The following is a 16,131-nucleotide window of genomic DNA, read 5'->3' as shown; positions in this document are numbered from 1 at the left end:
TGATACACCAACACCATGAGAGAGTGTGAGCAAGTGATAAAGCCATCTATGGCAGAAGGATATTAATGTAGTTATGAGAATGTTATGCAATATGGTGTCAATATTCAGGATCTATAATTCAGGGCAAATTTTTTTTATATAATTTTATATACAAGCACAAAAAGTACACTAGTTCTAAATGAAAAAGTAAATAATAATAATAAGAATAAATGCATTTTAATTTATATTTATTAATAATAATTAAAAAATGTATTGTATTTAGACTACCATTCAAATTGCTCACCAAATGTCCCCGTGGCTGCATTTATTTGATAAAAAAAAAAAAAAATAGTAAAATAAATAGTAAAAACAACAAATTTAAAATCATAATTTTATATTATATAATCTATTTATTTGTGTGATGGCAAAACTGAATTTTCATCAGCAATTACAAAAGTCTTCAAAAGTCTCCACATGATCAATTAATAAAATAATAACTTTTAAAAATGTAAAAAAAAACTAATATTTTATGTTTGCTATTTTTAACAATTTAGTATAACTATTAAGTCATTAAAACACAAATTAATTAATTACAATTAATTAGTAACCTAAAAAAACAAATCTAAACATTTACTTCAACTTCATGAAGTGCCACAGTTTTGAAAGCTGTATCCCATGCATCCCAGCATCCTAGATACTTCTCGGCTGCTTTTACTATACAGTTCAACTCATCTATTTAACATACAATTAAATTAAAAGCTAAAAGGACTATAGATACAAAGTTACGAAAGCTATTTTCTTGTGCAAATGTAACTTTGCAATATTTCTAATCTGTGCTACCACAAGATTATCATTGTTGAATTACTGTAAATGGATATTGTGAATGAGAACATTTGATATAACAATCAAATTAATGCTGTTTTAATTATGCCAGGCATACAGAGTCAAATAATAGACTCGGCTGCAGGAACTTCATAATTGTGATTACGCTTTCCAGAAGGCTCCTGACTGAACCTGAAACTCCACACCAGATCCATCAGGAAGAATAACCACCTGGCCTACTTTTTACCCTGAGCTTTTCCGGCAATTCTACCCCTGCGTGGAAGCTCAAAGTGAGAATCTGACTGACAGCTGGGGTAATCATAGACACAGAGAGGATACTCTTTCAGCGACAGTGTGCTTGACTTTGACTCACATACTGGGCAACTATAGAAACACTGAGATATCAATACATATACATATTGAAGGAGAAAATCAGAGTCATATCTAAAGACTTGAATTTCACAGAGACATGGTGATGGGCTCTTTTGACTTGAGCTAGTAAGTGACCACTCAGAGCACCCAAGAAGCCATGTAGCAATGCACTATAAAACTACTAAGAATACCTTATTAATCGAATAGCAACACCCTGCAACCACTCAACCTCAAATATCATAGAAAGCTATTAGAAAATGTTCTAAAAAAGTTTTTTTTGCTGTTATCCCTTCTCTCTGGGAGGCCTTCTCATTTGCACAGCTGAACTAGGCCGAAAGATTACTGCAGAGGAAGCGTTAAGAAGTCATCACTGGAAGGCTTTAACTTTAATCTGACTGGAGATCAGTGGAGGGCAGGTGGAAGGTGAAGCGTGTGGCCCTGCTGTGTTTATTTACCGGTTAGCCGATTGACATCGACTCAAAGCTACTTCCAGCACAACACTTTCCATCGAATGTGACATGACGGGAAAATGGGAATGAAAACATGATGATAGCGAATATGGTTACAAACATCTTTCTTGCTCGCTTTTAAGATTTATTTCAAGGTTATTGTGGAAAATTGGGATGCAAATTATGCATGTTTATAAATATAAATAAATGTAAAATATTTAAGATAATGAGAAACGAAACCAATTCGTCACATCTATTTCAATAGTGCTTTATACAAACTGTGTCAGTGCAGCTTCAAAATAATAAAGAGGAAATAGCTGAATCAATCATGGAAGCAAAGCTTAAGAGACAGTCTGTTAAAGTAGCTTTAACAAGACAACAGTGTCATTATTTAGCTCAAGTCAGTTCGATCAATGTTGGTTTAGTTCAGATCAATAACAGTGTAACATTCATCAATCAGCTAAAACAGTTCATCAGAAGGCAACAATGTCCATATTCAGCAGTTGTGTGTTTTTACACACAGCTATATTCAAACTATAACTGTAATGCTGGTGAAAATCTCTCTTTGTTGTAGTGCTTTGAAAGGATTATGAATAATGAGATTAGAATTATGTCATTAGCTCAGGATTAATCTACAGCACTATGTTATGTTAATGGGGTGTTCCTTTTCTCTTCTGGCCAAGTCTGTTATTTTTCAACGTTGTACATTTTTGCATTAAAATCACTTGTGTATTCCTCATATGTAAGTCACTTTGGATAAAAGCATCTGCTGAATTATTCAATATAAAAAATGTATTTAGTAGAAATCCTGGTTTCACATGAGATACAAAAAAGCAGGCCACTGAGGGAAGTAAATTGCACACAGCAGCAAGAATCTGCACTAAAAGGCCATTTTGAAATAAATATTTATTTTATGTTAATGTATGCATTTATACTTCATCTCATTAGACATTTTATCCAAAACAACTCAGTGCATTCAAGGTACAGTATGCATTTGATCAGTTTGCATGATTCCTGAGAAACTACCTAAGCCTGTTGCTAAAGCTTCATGCTCAAAAGCTGAGATACAGGAAATAAGTAGAACAATGTGAGGTTTCACAAAACACAAAAGAAATTCTAAATTTATATCAATATTAAAAAAAATTAAATAAAAATGAAAATAAAGCATTTAACATTTTACAGAGAAGGGAAGAGGAATGAAAACAAGCCAGAAGTAAACCTCTGTCCCCATGAGCACAACAGGTTGCTCACTCCAAGAACACTTTGAAGCCTGAGGGCAAAGGAAAAAACGCCACAGCAGCAAAACCACAGCACCAAATTGACTTCTCTTCAGAGATCTCTTTACACTACTTAACACTAATTAATTTAATTATTCCTGGTTCGTATTTGAATGCAGGCCCAGGGTTGTTTTGTTTCGCTGCACTTTTGTGGTGTATGTGTGTATGTTGCGGTTTCTGTACATAGTGTATGTGTGTGTTTTGGTCTGCAGCTCAGAGTATGTTACGGAGTCTGTTCAATCATTTATACGCTCCACAAAAGCTGAAGTGGCAGCTGAAGGTTTGTGTACAAATCCTGTGAAAATGAACATTCATGATATTGGACATAGTCTGAATTTGAGCTTGAAAAGCCAGATTTGGTCAAGTTCAATTAAATTATCAAAACTCAGATCCTCAAGGGAAATGTTATGATCAAAACAAAGGCGGTTTGTCAGAGCTTCAGAGTATTTCAAATTTCAACACTTAATAAAATACAGATCTGGTTACATATCGTAATCAAACATTTATGGATATAAAATAAACAAACATGTGACTCAAATAAATTTTGTCTTTGTGGAGCAGAGAATTTTTTCCCAATCAGTTTCATTGACGCACATCTCATATCCTTTGAAAACCACTACAACACAATATCAAAAATCGCTCCGAATGCAAAGTCGTCAATGTGCCAGACAGACAGAGAGGAAGATGGATATCAGAAATAAAATTATAATACTATCAATATCCAGTAGTCTGTTAGTTATTAATAACATGCCAGGTCTGTTTTGGTCTCATCCTGTTTGTTCATTTGTCTAGTTCTCCCTGAAAAAGAAAAAAAAAACTATAGGGATCAGATAAAAAGACAGTCAGAGCGAGAAATGGAGGAAAGGAGGAAGAAAAAGATAGATGAAAAGCGATAAGCCAGGTTCTTGGCAGCAGCGATTTGTAACGTGTTGAACTCCAGTTCTCATAGAAGTGTTCTTGGACAGCAGGGAGGGTGCAGAGATGGAGATAAGGCAAGAGACGAAAATACTCAAAGGGAGAGACGGATAAAGCCTAAAATATGACATTTCCCATTTATTACTATGGAAACTGCCCAACCTGCTCTTTTGAGAGTCAAGGATCACAGGGTCACTGGCACTGCAATTCCTGGTGCGGCACAAGAAGTGCCTGCTCTGTAACTGCTAATCATCAGTGATAGAGAATGAGAAATGAATGAATTTTAGCCAAAACAACAAAAGAACAAATTATGGAAAAATGAGGGGAGAACAACTGCCTGATGACTAAAAACTGCCATGTGGATAGTGGCATTATGGGTAATCAGATATAATAGTCAACAAAGTTTTGTTATGGATACAAGAGCTGATTTGTAAAGGGTTCGGTTTGAGGTTTCAAACTGAAGGAGCCTGGAAAGACATGGAAAAAATTAGAGCCCAAAAACATACTTATGAGTGTGATTACAATACATTTTCAGAATTCAAGAGTAAGCGGTTGTACTTTTTTTCTACCCGAATCTTCCATCTGTGTTACTGTCATTTAATTCTATTTTCAGTTCCCCTGGCTAAAAAGACAATGGCTAGATTTAAACTGATACGAAGCAACTGAAAATTTCACATTTAACTCCTTCAACAGCAACCTGTTCCCTCCTTCTGCTCACCTTAAAAGGAATATTCCAGGAGTAATGCAACCGTTTTGTGACCTGCTGTTGATTACCACAGAAAATTTCAACTAGACCTTCATGAAATACAGAAAACAGTTTAAAGTAATGCACTTATAATGGAAAATTTGCAAACAGGCTAAATCACTTATATTAACATTTTCTGGTAAAATAATGCTTGTTATGTAAGCTTAAAAGTTGCTTATAGATCAATATTTGTTTAATTAGATAAAAACAAGGCAAATACAACGTTTTGTGAAAACCAGAAAATCCATCTCAAGTTCCTGCCAACAGCAAGCTCTTTTATAATTGTTTTTAATGAACTGTGACAAACTCCCTCTCCTCCTCCCTACACCAAATAAATAAAATATTAAGTCAAATATGAACCTTACTGAAATTTTCTACATTTTTATACATAATATCATGTTAAGAATAATATCATAATATCATATTTTTCTTTACAATAATCATGAAGTGATAATCTGATAGCACATCATTATCAGGGTCAAATAGGGTGATCAGTGATTTTGTAATAATAACTTACTTTTTATCCCAGACCAATGCCCTGCATCATACTAATTGCATTACTGTACACACAATGTTTGCATATTTTTGCAAACTGAGGGATGAGTCCATGATAATCCAGTGCATGCCAAAAAATTGCATTTAAATTGCATTTATCCTGGAATATTTATTTTCAAATGCTCTAATGCCTGCCTCAAGCTGTCGACCTTCACATCCTCTCATTTCCCCTCTCACTGCTGCTCGGAAAAGCTGAGTGGATGATGAGACCATTAGAAATATAATCCTGTTACAGAAACTGCGTTTAGAAATCACCTCTCCAACAGCATGCCTCTTTCACACCACCTAAACATGCGTTCTCAACTGTTAAAGGGCTAAAAGCCATTTTTAATTGGCGGAAGGAGGCATGAAAATAACAAATTTAAAGTAGGAAATAAGTGCTTGTGCATGGAGAATCTCTCGGACGGTTTTTATTCGAAGGACAGCTCTTTTGACAGAGTGCAGATAGGTGACTCTGCGTGAAAGTCAAAGTGAAATATCACATTCAGACGTTCGCAAAAGAGACACACGCCAGGCCGTGCTTAAAAGAGACAAACAAGAACATGAGTGCATGTTGGGTGGACCTCAGCTGACACAGTTGTGACCACACCCCGGACTACAAAACCGCTTTCTGAATGTCAATGAACACGGAGGTGGATTGAGTCAGGCCCATCGGTTGCCATGGTAGCCCAACTGCGCGCCAGTGATTTCCATTGCGAATTGGAGTGAAATCATCGCAATTCAGAGTCCAAGATCACATTCTTGCTCGTCTGCCCTTTATTTTCTTGGACTCACATTCCTAGCTAAACTTGCTGAAAGAATTAACGTCTCAGATGTACAACAATCAGTTTAAATCGGTAAAGCAAGCACCAGCATCAACTTAATACATTTCTCTTATTAAAAATACAACATATGCATTTCAATAATTAAGTAAAAAAATAAATAAAATGCATTTAACTGTAAAGCATTTAGGGGTGTGCAGTAACGAAAAAACTAATTATATCTCAATATTTTCTAATTAAGACACTATTTTGCTATGCATGTTATTGTACTGGTATTTTGACATGCTTAGGACTGCCGTGGGCAGCTGACTCCCAAAGCTTTTGATATTCTTCATATTCTTTGTGCTGATTAATTTGCAGGAGTAACAGAAATTGACATTAACAGAAATTATGTTTAAATTGATTTTTTATCTTTTATGGGTATTTTTACCTTTATAAGGCCAATTTTCTATAGCCTTTTTAAGCATGCATCATCTTTTTTTCTCAAATTCTTATATGTATTCAGTAAATTCAAGTAGTAAGACACTATAAGCCTGTTACCAAACAAATTAAATCAGTATCAACAAAATTTTGTGTTTGCAACGCAGAGGTGGCACACAATCTGTATTGGAAGTGGCATTTAGATGCATTTACACATCTAATGCAGGACGTGTATGCAGTTAACCTGCGATACAACTGCATAAATAATGTTTTGATATTTTAAAAATAAAATGTTCAGTAGTGATATCTGAAATTATTTTGGTGGAAAAAAGCAAAATATACTTAAAATATAAACCTAAAATCACTGAGAGAGAGTCATCGAGTCATTCATTCTACCATTGTTTAAACAACTGAATTTGTATTGAACAGTTGATTCAGTATAAAAACACCATTCTAAAAGCATTTGGGGTAGTCGATGGTGCATGACATTTTACGGTATGTTCATAAACAGTTTGAAAAGTATAAATCTGATGTAAATATTAAAAATGTTAACTAACATGAGATAGGTGTGGCAGAACTGTGATAGGTATGGCAGAAATTTTACATGCAATACACATGCAGGAGCTACTGTAATTAAATATAAATAATATTATTTTTTATTTAGTAATGATACATAGTAATCGAAAGTGACCGAAAATACATTTATAAATGTTTAAAAAATATTTTTCAAATAAATTATATTGTTTCAAACTTTCTATTCTTCAAAGAATTCTGAGAAAAAAAAAAAAGAAAAAAAAGGGAATAAGCAGCAATGAGAAATAAACACCAAATCAGCACATTATAATAATTTTTGAAGGATTATGTGACACTGAAGACTGGGGTAATGCCTGCTGAAAATGCAGCTTTGTCATTATAGGAATAAATTACATATACAAAATTATATTAAAATAGAAAATAGTTATTTTACATTGTAATGATTTTAACAATATTACTGTCTTTACAGTATTTCCAGCAAATAAGTGAAAATATACACCTTTATAGACCCTAGGTTGAAAACTCATTATTATAGAAAACAACTGTAATTTTTACTGAATTCTAATGTTAACACTCAAAACTAAAAAAAGATTTGATGAGCATGTTATCCAGTATTCGAGAGAATTTGTCCCTATAGGGGTCTCAGTCTTTCGAGACTCTGTGCCTTGTGTGCCAGGCCGAGGGAGGGCTGGGAAACCTCGATGACAAACTGCAGACTGGAATAGTAGTGTAAATTTCACCCTGACAGGGTGAGAACTTCACCCAAGTTGTGCATACACAACTATGCAAAGAACCTGAACAGATAATTATCCTTGTTGAGTCATATCCTCCCTCATTTGTTAACCATGCATCACTGAAGATGGCATGTTTGTGAGCATGTCTCGGTGTGTTGGCCCCAAACATCAAATAGTAGCAAAACATCCCCCCACAACCAGAAATCACTTTCTTCTGGGCCGTGGTCTACCAAGGGAACAGTTCTAATACGGCTGCTCTCAGTTGATCAGTCACATGTTGAACTCCACCCTAAAAAGTGCACTAGTGATGAAATTTGCCAACCATTTCAACACTACTCCCTCTAATTCAACTTACTCATATTTTCATTTCATGCTATCATATGATCTGTAGTACTGTACTTCCTGTTTACGCCCAAGCACACATGGCTTTCCCTTGCACCCCTGTTCAGAGTCACACTTCTGCCTTTCCTCCATCCCCTAAAGTCTCTTTTTTGGATACTGTGGTCATCGTAATGGGCATGTAGTACACTGCTGATATCTGATGCACTTCTGATCTAGGGGATCACAAGTAAAAGCATGCAGTAGACAAGCAAAACATCAGATGCGGGTTGGGTGTTACTAAACCGGAAGCTATAAACAGACAGTTCCTTCAGCTCTCACACTCCTTCACTCAGAACTTCTCGCAATCACACTTTCTGTATTTCCCCCAACATCTTTGCATTCCAGCTGTGTCCACACTGACAGGAGATGATAACCATAAAATGCTATTTGAAGGCTGACACAACATCCAATTTGAAGCTAGATTAAAAGTTTGGGGAATGAGGTTTAAACTTTTTAAAATTCTACAGCTTTTGACAACTTGTCTAAAAAGAAAGTTTGGCATTAATTTGCCCTTTCTTCACAAGCCGCGACTCGCACAAAGTGGCCAAACAAGGCAAAATTGCTGTCCAGTTTTCACCTGGCACTGAAAAGAAAGGATATGTTATGAAAAAAAACAGCGATAATGAGACAAGTCTTCTGGATGCAGGCACCTGAGATACTGCTAGGAACCAGAGCCAAATTCTTTGAAATATGCACAGGAAAATGGTATCCTCTGATAAAAGACTGTCTATAATTCCCCATACAGATAGTCATAAAACACCTTTAGTGGTCGCTGTACCCAGAGTTTTCTAAGCAAATCTGGATCATAAACCAACTTTATAATACAGACACATAAATACACACCAGTAATGTTTTCAAAAGTACCAATGTCAGTACTGAAATTTTTTAAATGTGCTGATGCCAGCATTTCCTGCTAGCATTTTGAGCACTGTTGAGTGTATTCTTAAACCGCTCTGATGGACCATTGTGTTCATGCTCTTCACCGAGTGCTTGCACAAAAACACATGGCAGTGTTTGAAAGCCATGTCTCTCAGCGGATCCCTAATACATCTGATCATAGATGGATCCACTGATAGGCATGGCTTTCAAACGCTCTTGTGTGTATCCGTGCAAGCGCTCAGTGAAGAGCGTGAAGTAATGATCATTGTAGCCAAATCACAGACATATCTGTAGAGCACGAGGACACAATGACATCAGTACTTTTGAAAACACTAAACAATAGGCTGCGGATCACAAGTGAGGCCCCACAGGCTTAGATGAGCGCTTGTGTCAGATAGGAAGGGTAATGGCGATCAGAGGTCTGTGGCACCAGTAGCTGAGTGACACTAAAGCACAAAGTTCCTAGTCTGCCTTCAGGACACCGGCAAACACTCATACATAAGCCCCGTTAACCACAAAGTCAGTTACACAGTGTCAAGGCAGCTACATTGTCATTGCTGTTGACCAGCAGCCAGTGACGCTTTCTAAACAACAATGTCCAGAACAGAGTGCAATGCTGCAGAACAAAGTTTACTGTGATCAAAATATGAAAAAGCATGTCATATTACCTAGAAAAAAGGGCCTGGGGGTTTCTTCAAAGCAAACATTTAATTTCATAATATAATTTAGATTTTGGTCTAAATTATATTATGAAAAACATTAAACAATTTCTGTAAATTTACTCACCCTCAAGTTTGAAATATTCTATCAGCTCCCCATTTATTTTATTACCACTGAAAAGAATGACCAGTAGATTCTTCAAAACCTCTCATTTTGTGTTCTATGGAAGAAAGGAACTCATACAGGTTTGGAAGAACACAAGAGGAAGTGATGACAGTTTTCATTTTTGGATGAACTAATCTTTAATGAGTAGGGTTGCAAAGTGATGGACCATTTCCGGTAAATATAAAAAAAAAAATCCTGGAACGTTTCCAAAATTTCTAGAATATTTCCGAAATTTATTGGACATTTTCCACCTTTTTGCAACCCTGTTAATGAGTAAGATTAGATATTGTTTTTGTCTGCATGAGAACATTGAGAGGAGAGAGACAGCTAAACATGGGGGGAAAGGAAGTGGGATAGAGATTGGCAGAGAATGGCAAAGTAGAAAGAAAAGGGTATCTTGAATTACAGCAAATAAATGTGAGGTAGATACTGTGTGGAAAATTGAAAAACAGAACTAAGCTGTGGTTAGACAGCACTGATTAAATGGAAAGTGCTCATGAGGCTAAAAAAAACAAGCGAGGTGTTCCCCAGGGTTCTGTACTCCAGCTTCCCCAAGTTTGTTTTTCTGCTCAACCTAAAGCTCACTGTGAAAACTCAGTAAATTTGCAAAGTGGTTTCTTTTTTCCTCATGAAAATCATACAAAAACACTGTGGCATGAGCTATTTTAGAAATTATTATTCTTTACTAAATATATACTTTTGTGAATTTTTTACAGAATCTGAATATTTGTGCTCTCTTTAATTTCTTTCATTCTGTCACTTAGACCTTCAGAGAACAAACAACATATTTCACAGGTCTTCATGACTCCCATTTTACTGAAATATTTCAATTTAATGAATACCAGGTTATTTTATAAAATGTTCTAATTGTTCATTAAACTTACATCATTGATTTCAAGAGTCCACAAAATGTTTTAGTTTTCAATAATGAAGTACCTAAAATTTAACATTTTAAATTCACTTATGTATGTTTTGGAACAGATACTTTGATGTACATTGAGTTTGAGTTGATGTACAAAATTTTTACATAGTACACATTCCTTCCTAACACCTCATCCACTTATTCCTACTTAACACCTCTTCCATTCATTCCATCCACATACAATAAAATGTATGTAGGCCTACAATTTCTTTTATTCATGAGAATGCAAGTACCTTCACAACTAGCAAGTCAACAAGTGGCTATAATCCAGAACTCCTGAGCACCACACAAATACACTTTCAATAGCTGCAAACTCTGAATCATGTTAGAAGTCCATATTAATCCACGGCATATTAATCTGGGAAACTTTAAGACATCCTCTCACAAGGACAGTCAGAACTGAAAATTAGATTTTACTATCATCTCGGTCAAGAACATAGAGGCATGGGGGAAAGTTTAGGTTAATGCATGCTCAGGGATGCTGCAGGATCAACTCCATTTGCCTATTAAACTGATGTATGGTGCTCTTGTGCATGCACAACTGCACAGAGGGAGCTCTGTAGATTTCAGACAAGCAACAAGTTCTCAAGTCTGTATTAAGAAGTAAGCTACAAGTTCTGCATCCATTTAAAAAACAATGACGGCTCTGGACATTGTCTTGGAAGGCTACGCACTTTGGCTGAGGACAGGGAACATTACTCACATTCTGGATCTCAAACAAACTGAACCAAGAACCCAGGCTGGGATGAGTCACATGAACGCCACCTCCTCTCTCCATTCTATCGACAGTGCCTGTCACTGACATCATCAGCTTCTTTGCCATCTGTCAATTAATCTATGCCACTTCCTGCTCATTTGAACTAAAACAGCCTACTCGAGCATTGAAAGTACTGAACTTGGTTGTGCGCAACACCCAAATACAGATTACGGTCTTGTGGGGTGTAGCAGCAGCACCAGCTTCTCGGGAGGCTCCTACTGTCGCAAATGCAAAATCTAAAATCTAAACAAGAGAAGGTCACAAATAAAGTTTCAAAAGTTTTAATTACAGCCATGCAAACAGAAAGTGCTGTTAACATTGTACATCACATTGCAAAAACAGTAACTAACAAGTGATGGGTTTCATTTAAATCATATATGTACAGTGTCTAATAACTAGACACCCCTCATAGTCACTGGCCCCGCTGTCTTGCTCTGTAATCCTTCTAACTAATAAAGCTGAAGATTATTGTCTGACCTTCACTGCAAAGCACTGATGTAGAGTCATTGCTGCATTACTCCGTAACAGTGGATCAATGATTGTCTAAAAGCATTAGTAAACCCAAGACCCAAAGGGATTTGTGTGTTTCAAACATTTCCTGCTATTAATCTGACCTCTCGACATGTCCTTTTCTTCCGAAATCCCATTTCATTCATCTCCTTGAAGTTATAGTCCATGCTTAATAATTGCAAAATGGAATTGTTTCAGGTCAACCTTTAGGTCACAATGGCCTTGCTGTTTACATACTGTAACAACCATGCTGTGGAAAACCATGCTGGCTCTTTTCATTTTACTGCATTTTGTGTTAAAGGGGACTAAAATGCTCCCATCCAAGAAAAATAGTCCAAATATATATGGTTATGTTAATGAATGATTAGTTTAGTGACATGCAAAATCGTACCTGATCTAAAAACCCCAATGTTTTTGAGTGAACGTCATTTAAAAATAAAAAATGTATAATAACATCAATATATGTCAAAATCAAAATCCCACTACAAGCAAGCACGACAGCATTTCTCGTGATTACATTTCTATTTTCAGTTGATTTGGCAGTTGAGGATGTGTGAATCCAGCAGGTAATCTGTGCAAGATCAATTCATGGGTTAAACTTCAAGGACTTAAAGCACAACGGAAAGATCTGTAATGATAACCAATGACCTCAAAGTTATATTTATGCATGTATAAAATGTACTGAACACAATATCAATTCATAAGGAATGTGAACAATAGAATGCTGGAGTGACTGTTACATCAATGGTTCTAAAGCAGGTTGTGGAGGTTCTAAACCCAAAATGGGACACGGGTCTGTTCTTGGTTGCAGATACCAAGAGGGGAAAAAAACAATGCAAAGAATAAATAATAAAATGTGATTAAATCATACAATTCATAGTATTTCTAAAAAAAGATGAAAAAAATGTTGATATCAAATTCTGTATGGTCAGTCAAACTTTTACTTTGTGTTTAGCAGAATCTGGCCAGGTGTAAAACGGACAGCCACCCTCATTCTCAAAACATAATGTGAAAATATTTTTTATTTTAAGAAAAACTGTGATTCAATTTACTACAGACAGTTATGGTAGAACGTTGGGTTGCCACATCTGGGTCCTAAAGCAAAACCAGTTGAGACTTGGCTGCTACACCCTGGTGCATCCTAATCTAGGCTGGTAAACCCACACGGATCCATAAAGTACCACGACTGTGTTCTTAATCAAGTCACAAACCCTAAAGCATCTCGGTGAGAAGTGAACGTGTCTTGTATGAACTGCAAGGACACATGCTGTTGTTTAGCCTACGTGTTGACGGTTGATCGCACTCTATTCCACAATCTGAATTCTTGTTACAATTTCGTCTGAAAATACAAGATTTAGTATGTTACAAACTACCAAACTCTAACAACTCACAGGTGTGTTTCCGCTATTACCTTAATGATGCTGCTCCTCCTCGGTACCGTTTTCACAGACTCCAGGAGAGCCGCCTCGTCGCGCTCCACCAGCGACACGCTGACTCCACTCCGCCGGCCTGATCGAACCGCTCTCGGTGGGATGAAATCCGGAGCTCCATCCCCGCAAACCCCGTCCTCGTAAGACTCCGACATCTCCTGGATTATTTGGTTAGGAAATCAATATAATTTTACTCTATATTTGGACCAAAGAACATCCACATCCAATTCTTAATATGGGTCTTTGGGTAGCTCCGGTAGTCCAATGTTTAACTTGATTGCGCAGATCCTACGGCAGGTTGGGAATGGATCTCATTCCTTGAGCCCATCCTAAAGCAACTTTTGCCAATCACACACCTCGAAGAAAAAATGTTGTGTAGTATAATAACTGTCTCATGAATCATTCTCTTGCGCAAGAGGACACTTGCATCACCGCGCAACAAGTTAAAAACCACCGCCGGTTCCTAAGTTCTCTCATTGATCAAGTACACATCAAACAATCTGTTCTAACACGTGCAAAAATGCATATTTGTTCACAGGTATGCAAGAGAGCGGCGGGATTGCGGGTCACCAATTACTATCGGGCATCAAAACAAACCCGAATGTGCGCGTTCTGTGTCTGCATGATAGGAAAAAAACGCCGGAGAACTGGTTGTGGACGTTGTTCGCCTCATCTCACTGTGGTGTTTGGTTAGACAAGCAGGAGAGACGCCACTGACACTGGCTCAACCTCTTACATCCGCTAAGCCCGCCCTCGCGTCCGTAAGCTCGTGATTGACGGGTGTAGTGACCAATCAGACATTCTCATATTCACACACTTTAAACGCTCGTCTTTCAAAGAGGAGGAGCCGATGAATCTGAGCTTCAAGAATGTGACGTTACTCATTTGAGTTTACCAGATGTTTAGGAGTAAAGAAGCATGGGGTACCTCTTTTCCAAATGACCGGGGGTAGGGGGTTTGTCAGTTCAAAGTAGAGTAAGACATGTTTAAGTTCAACAAACCTCCTGAGTTGTTTTTATGTGACAAACAATATGTTTTTCCCCAAAAACCTTGGAAGACACTGTATCAAGATATAAATTAGACTAAATACACAGCGTTATTATATTTAACCAAAAATAAAACCATAAAAAAAATCTTGAAATTTTTTCACATTACTTGAAATACAATAAATGTTATTAATATATATATATATATATATATATATATATATATATATATATATATATATATATATATATATATATATATATATATATACACACACACACACATTTCTCGTTTTCATTTAGTTGATGTAGTAAAATAACTCAAATTAATAAAAAATATATAGAGGCATCTTCAACTACAATCAAAATGAAAATGTAAAAACATATCATAAAAATAAACACTATTCAAAACATTGCACTTCTAAGGAAATACATGAATAATACAAATTAAAAGTAAAGTAAAATAAAAATTCCAAGGTTTTGTATGCTTATTCTTCATAAATATTAACAAAAAATAACAATTAACATATGTGTATACACATATATACACATATATACACACACACACACACACACACACACAAACAAACAACTTATATTAGCTTATGTATAAAGACTTTTTCAAGAATAAATGTGATAATGATAATAATATTTATCAAAGGATATCAAGTATACTGGCAGTCTCTGAGTCTATAATGGTTAAAATGTGATTTTGTTATTTATTAATGACAGTCCCTGACAAAATAAGTGTCTTTCATTCTGAGTGTCATTTTCTTTCATTCGCTCATTCTGATTCTGATTCAAAAGTCCTTATAGCAGGAATGAATATTTTACTATATGAATATTTTCCACTACTAGATGATGCCTATTTGTTGAAGACCAGTGTCAGGACCACACTGACATGAGGCCTTTAACACTTCAATGAGGAATGTAATCCTAAATGATATCTGGACTGTCCTCCGTGTGCCTGATGTGTGTTTAGAACACATGACAAAGGTATGTGAATATGGTTCATCAAACTCACAGAGAAATATAAATGTAAAAAAACCTTGTGAAAACCTGTGATGAGTCAGTTCCTCATGAGGGCTTGCTGGAGATGAGAGTCCTCTGTGAGAAGTCGACAGAACCCGAGGGTCATTAGCATAGGGCTAAGAACTCTTACACCTCTCTGCAGCTTTTTCCCTTGCGTCAGGTTGTCATGGTTAAACTAAACCCTCTCTATGGAAGGGTGTCATTAAAAAGAGCTCTAATGTGCACTTTAAGACTGATTAGTGTTTTAACATCATACTTTACTTTTCCACACCTTAAATGTTCAGCACACTGGGTGGCAAAGGAGGGTTATGAAATGGAAACGTTGGACAAGAAATATAAGTGTGTAAAAATGGAGTTTGTTTTAGTCAGCCTGTTCAGCCAAAAGCAGTCAGTTGGTGTAAGATGTTGAATACGTGTGTTGGTGTGTGTGAGTTTATGTTTATGAGGCACAGAAGTTTGAAAACTAAATCTTCCCATTTCAAAGCTAGCTCACACCCAACTGCACAACTTTTGCCACATTCTATTCATGTTACTTGTTTGAAAATTTGGCAGTGTCCATTAAATATGAATCAGCCTGCTGAGCAATATATGTAGTATTTCTGTAAAAAAAAAAAAATTGGTTTAATATTCTCATTCAGCTATAAAAGATTATGTTGTATCTGTTTTTCTGTCATTTGTTTACATTTTAGAACCAGGTTAACACTTAACACAGCACAATGATATGAATAAGGTTAGATTTATGTCCACTATAATAACTGAAATGTGTGTGCATGCGTATCTTGAAATATTCCAAAACATACAGCATTATTCACAGAAGTGTTTAATAGTTTTGACTAAGAACTAGTC

At 36.1% G+C, this 16,131-nt stretch overlaps 1 protein-coding gene across 1 annotated transcript in view; it reads right to left on the bottom strand.

The window, feature by feature from the left end:
- plcl1 (phospholipase C like 1) overlaps positions 1-14,318 on the bottom strand; it is a 56,998-nt gene extending 42,680 nt beyond the window's left edge. Inside the window, exon 1 of the mRNA XM_052606280.1 lies at positions 13,249-14,318. Coding sequence (XP_052462240.1) covers positions 13,249-13,422 — 174 coding nt within the window. The 5' untranslated portion in view covers positions 13,423-14,318. The remainder of the gene's footprint in view (positions 1-13,248) is intronic.
- Positions 14,319-16,131: the final 1,813 nt, after the last annotated feature.

The sequence above is a fragment of the Carassius gibelio genome, chromosome A9, assembly GCF_023724105.1.
Source record: "Carassius gibelio isolate Cgi1373 ecotype wild population from Czech Republic chromosome A9, carGib1.2-hapl.c, whole genome shotgun sequence".
NCBI lineage: Eukaryota > Metazoa > Chordata > Actinopteri > Cypriniformes > Cyprinidae > Carassius > Carassius gibelio.
This window is presented reverse-complemented; position numbering and strand designations above follow the sequence as displayed.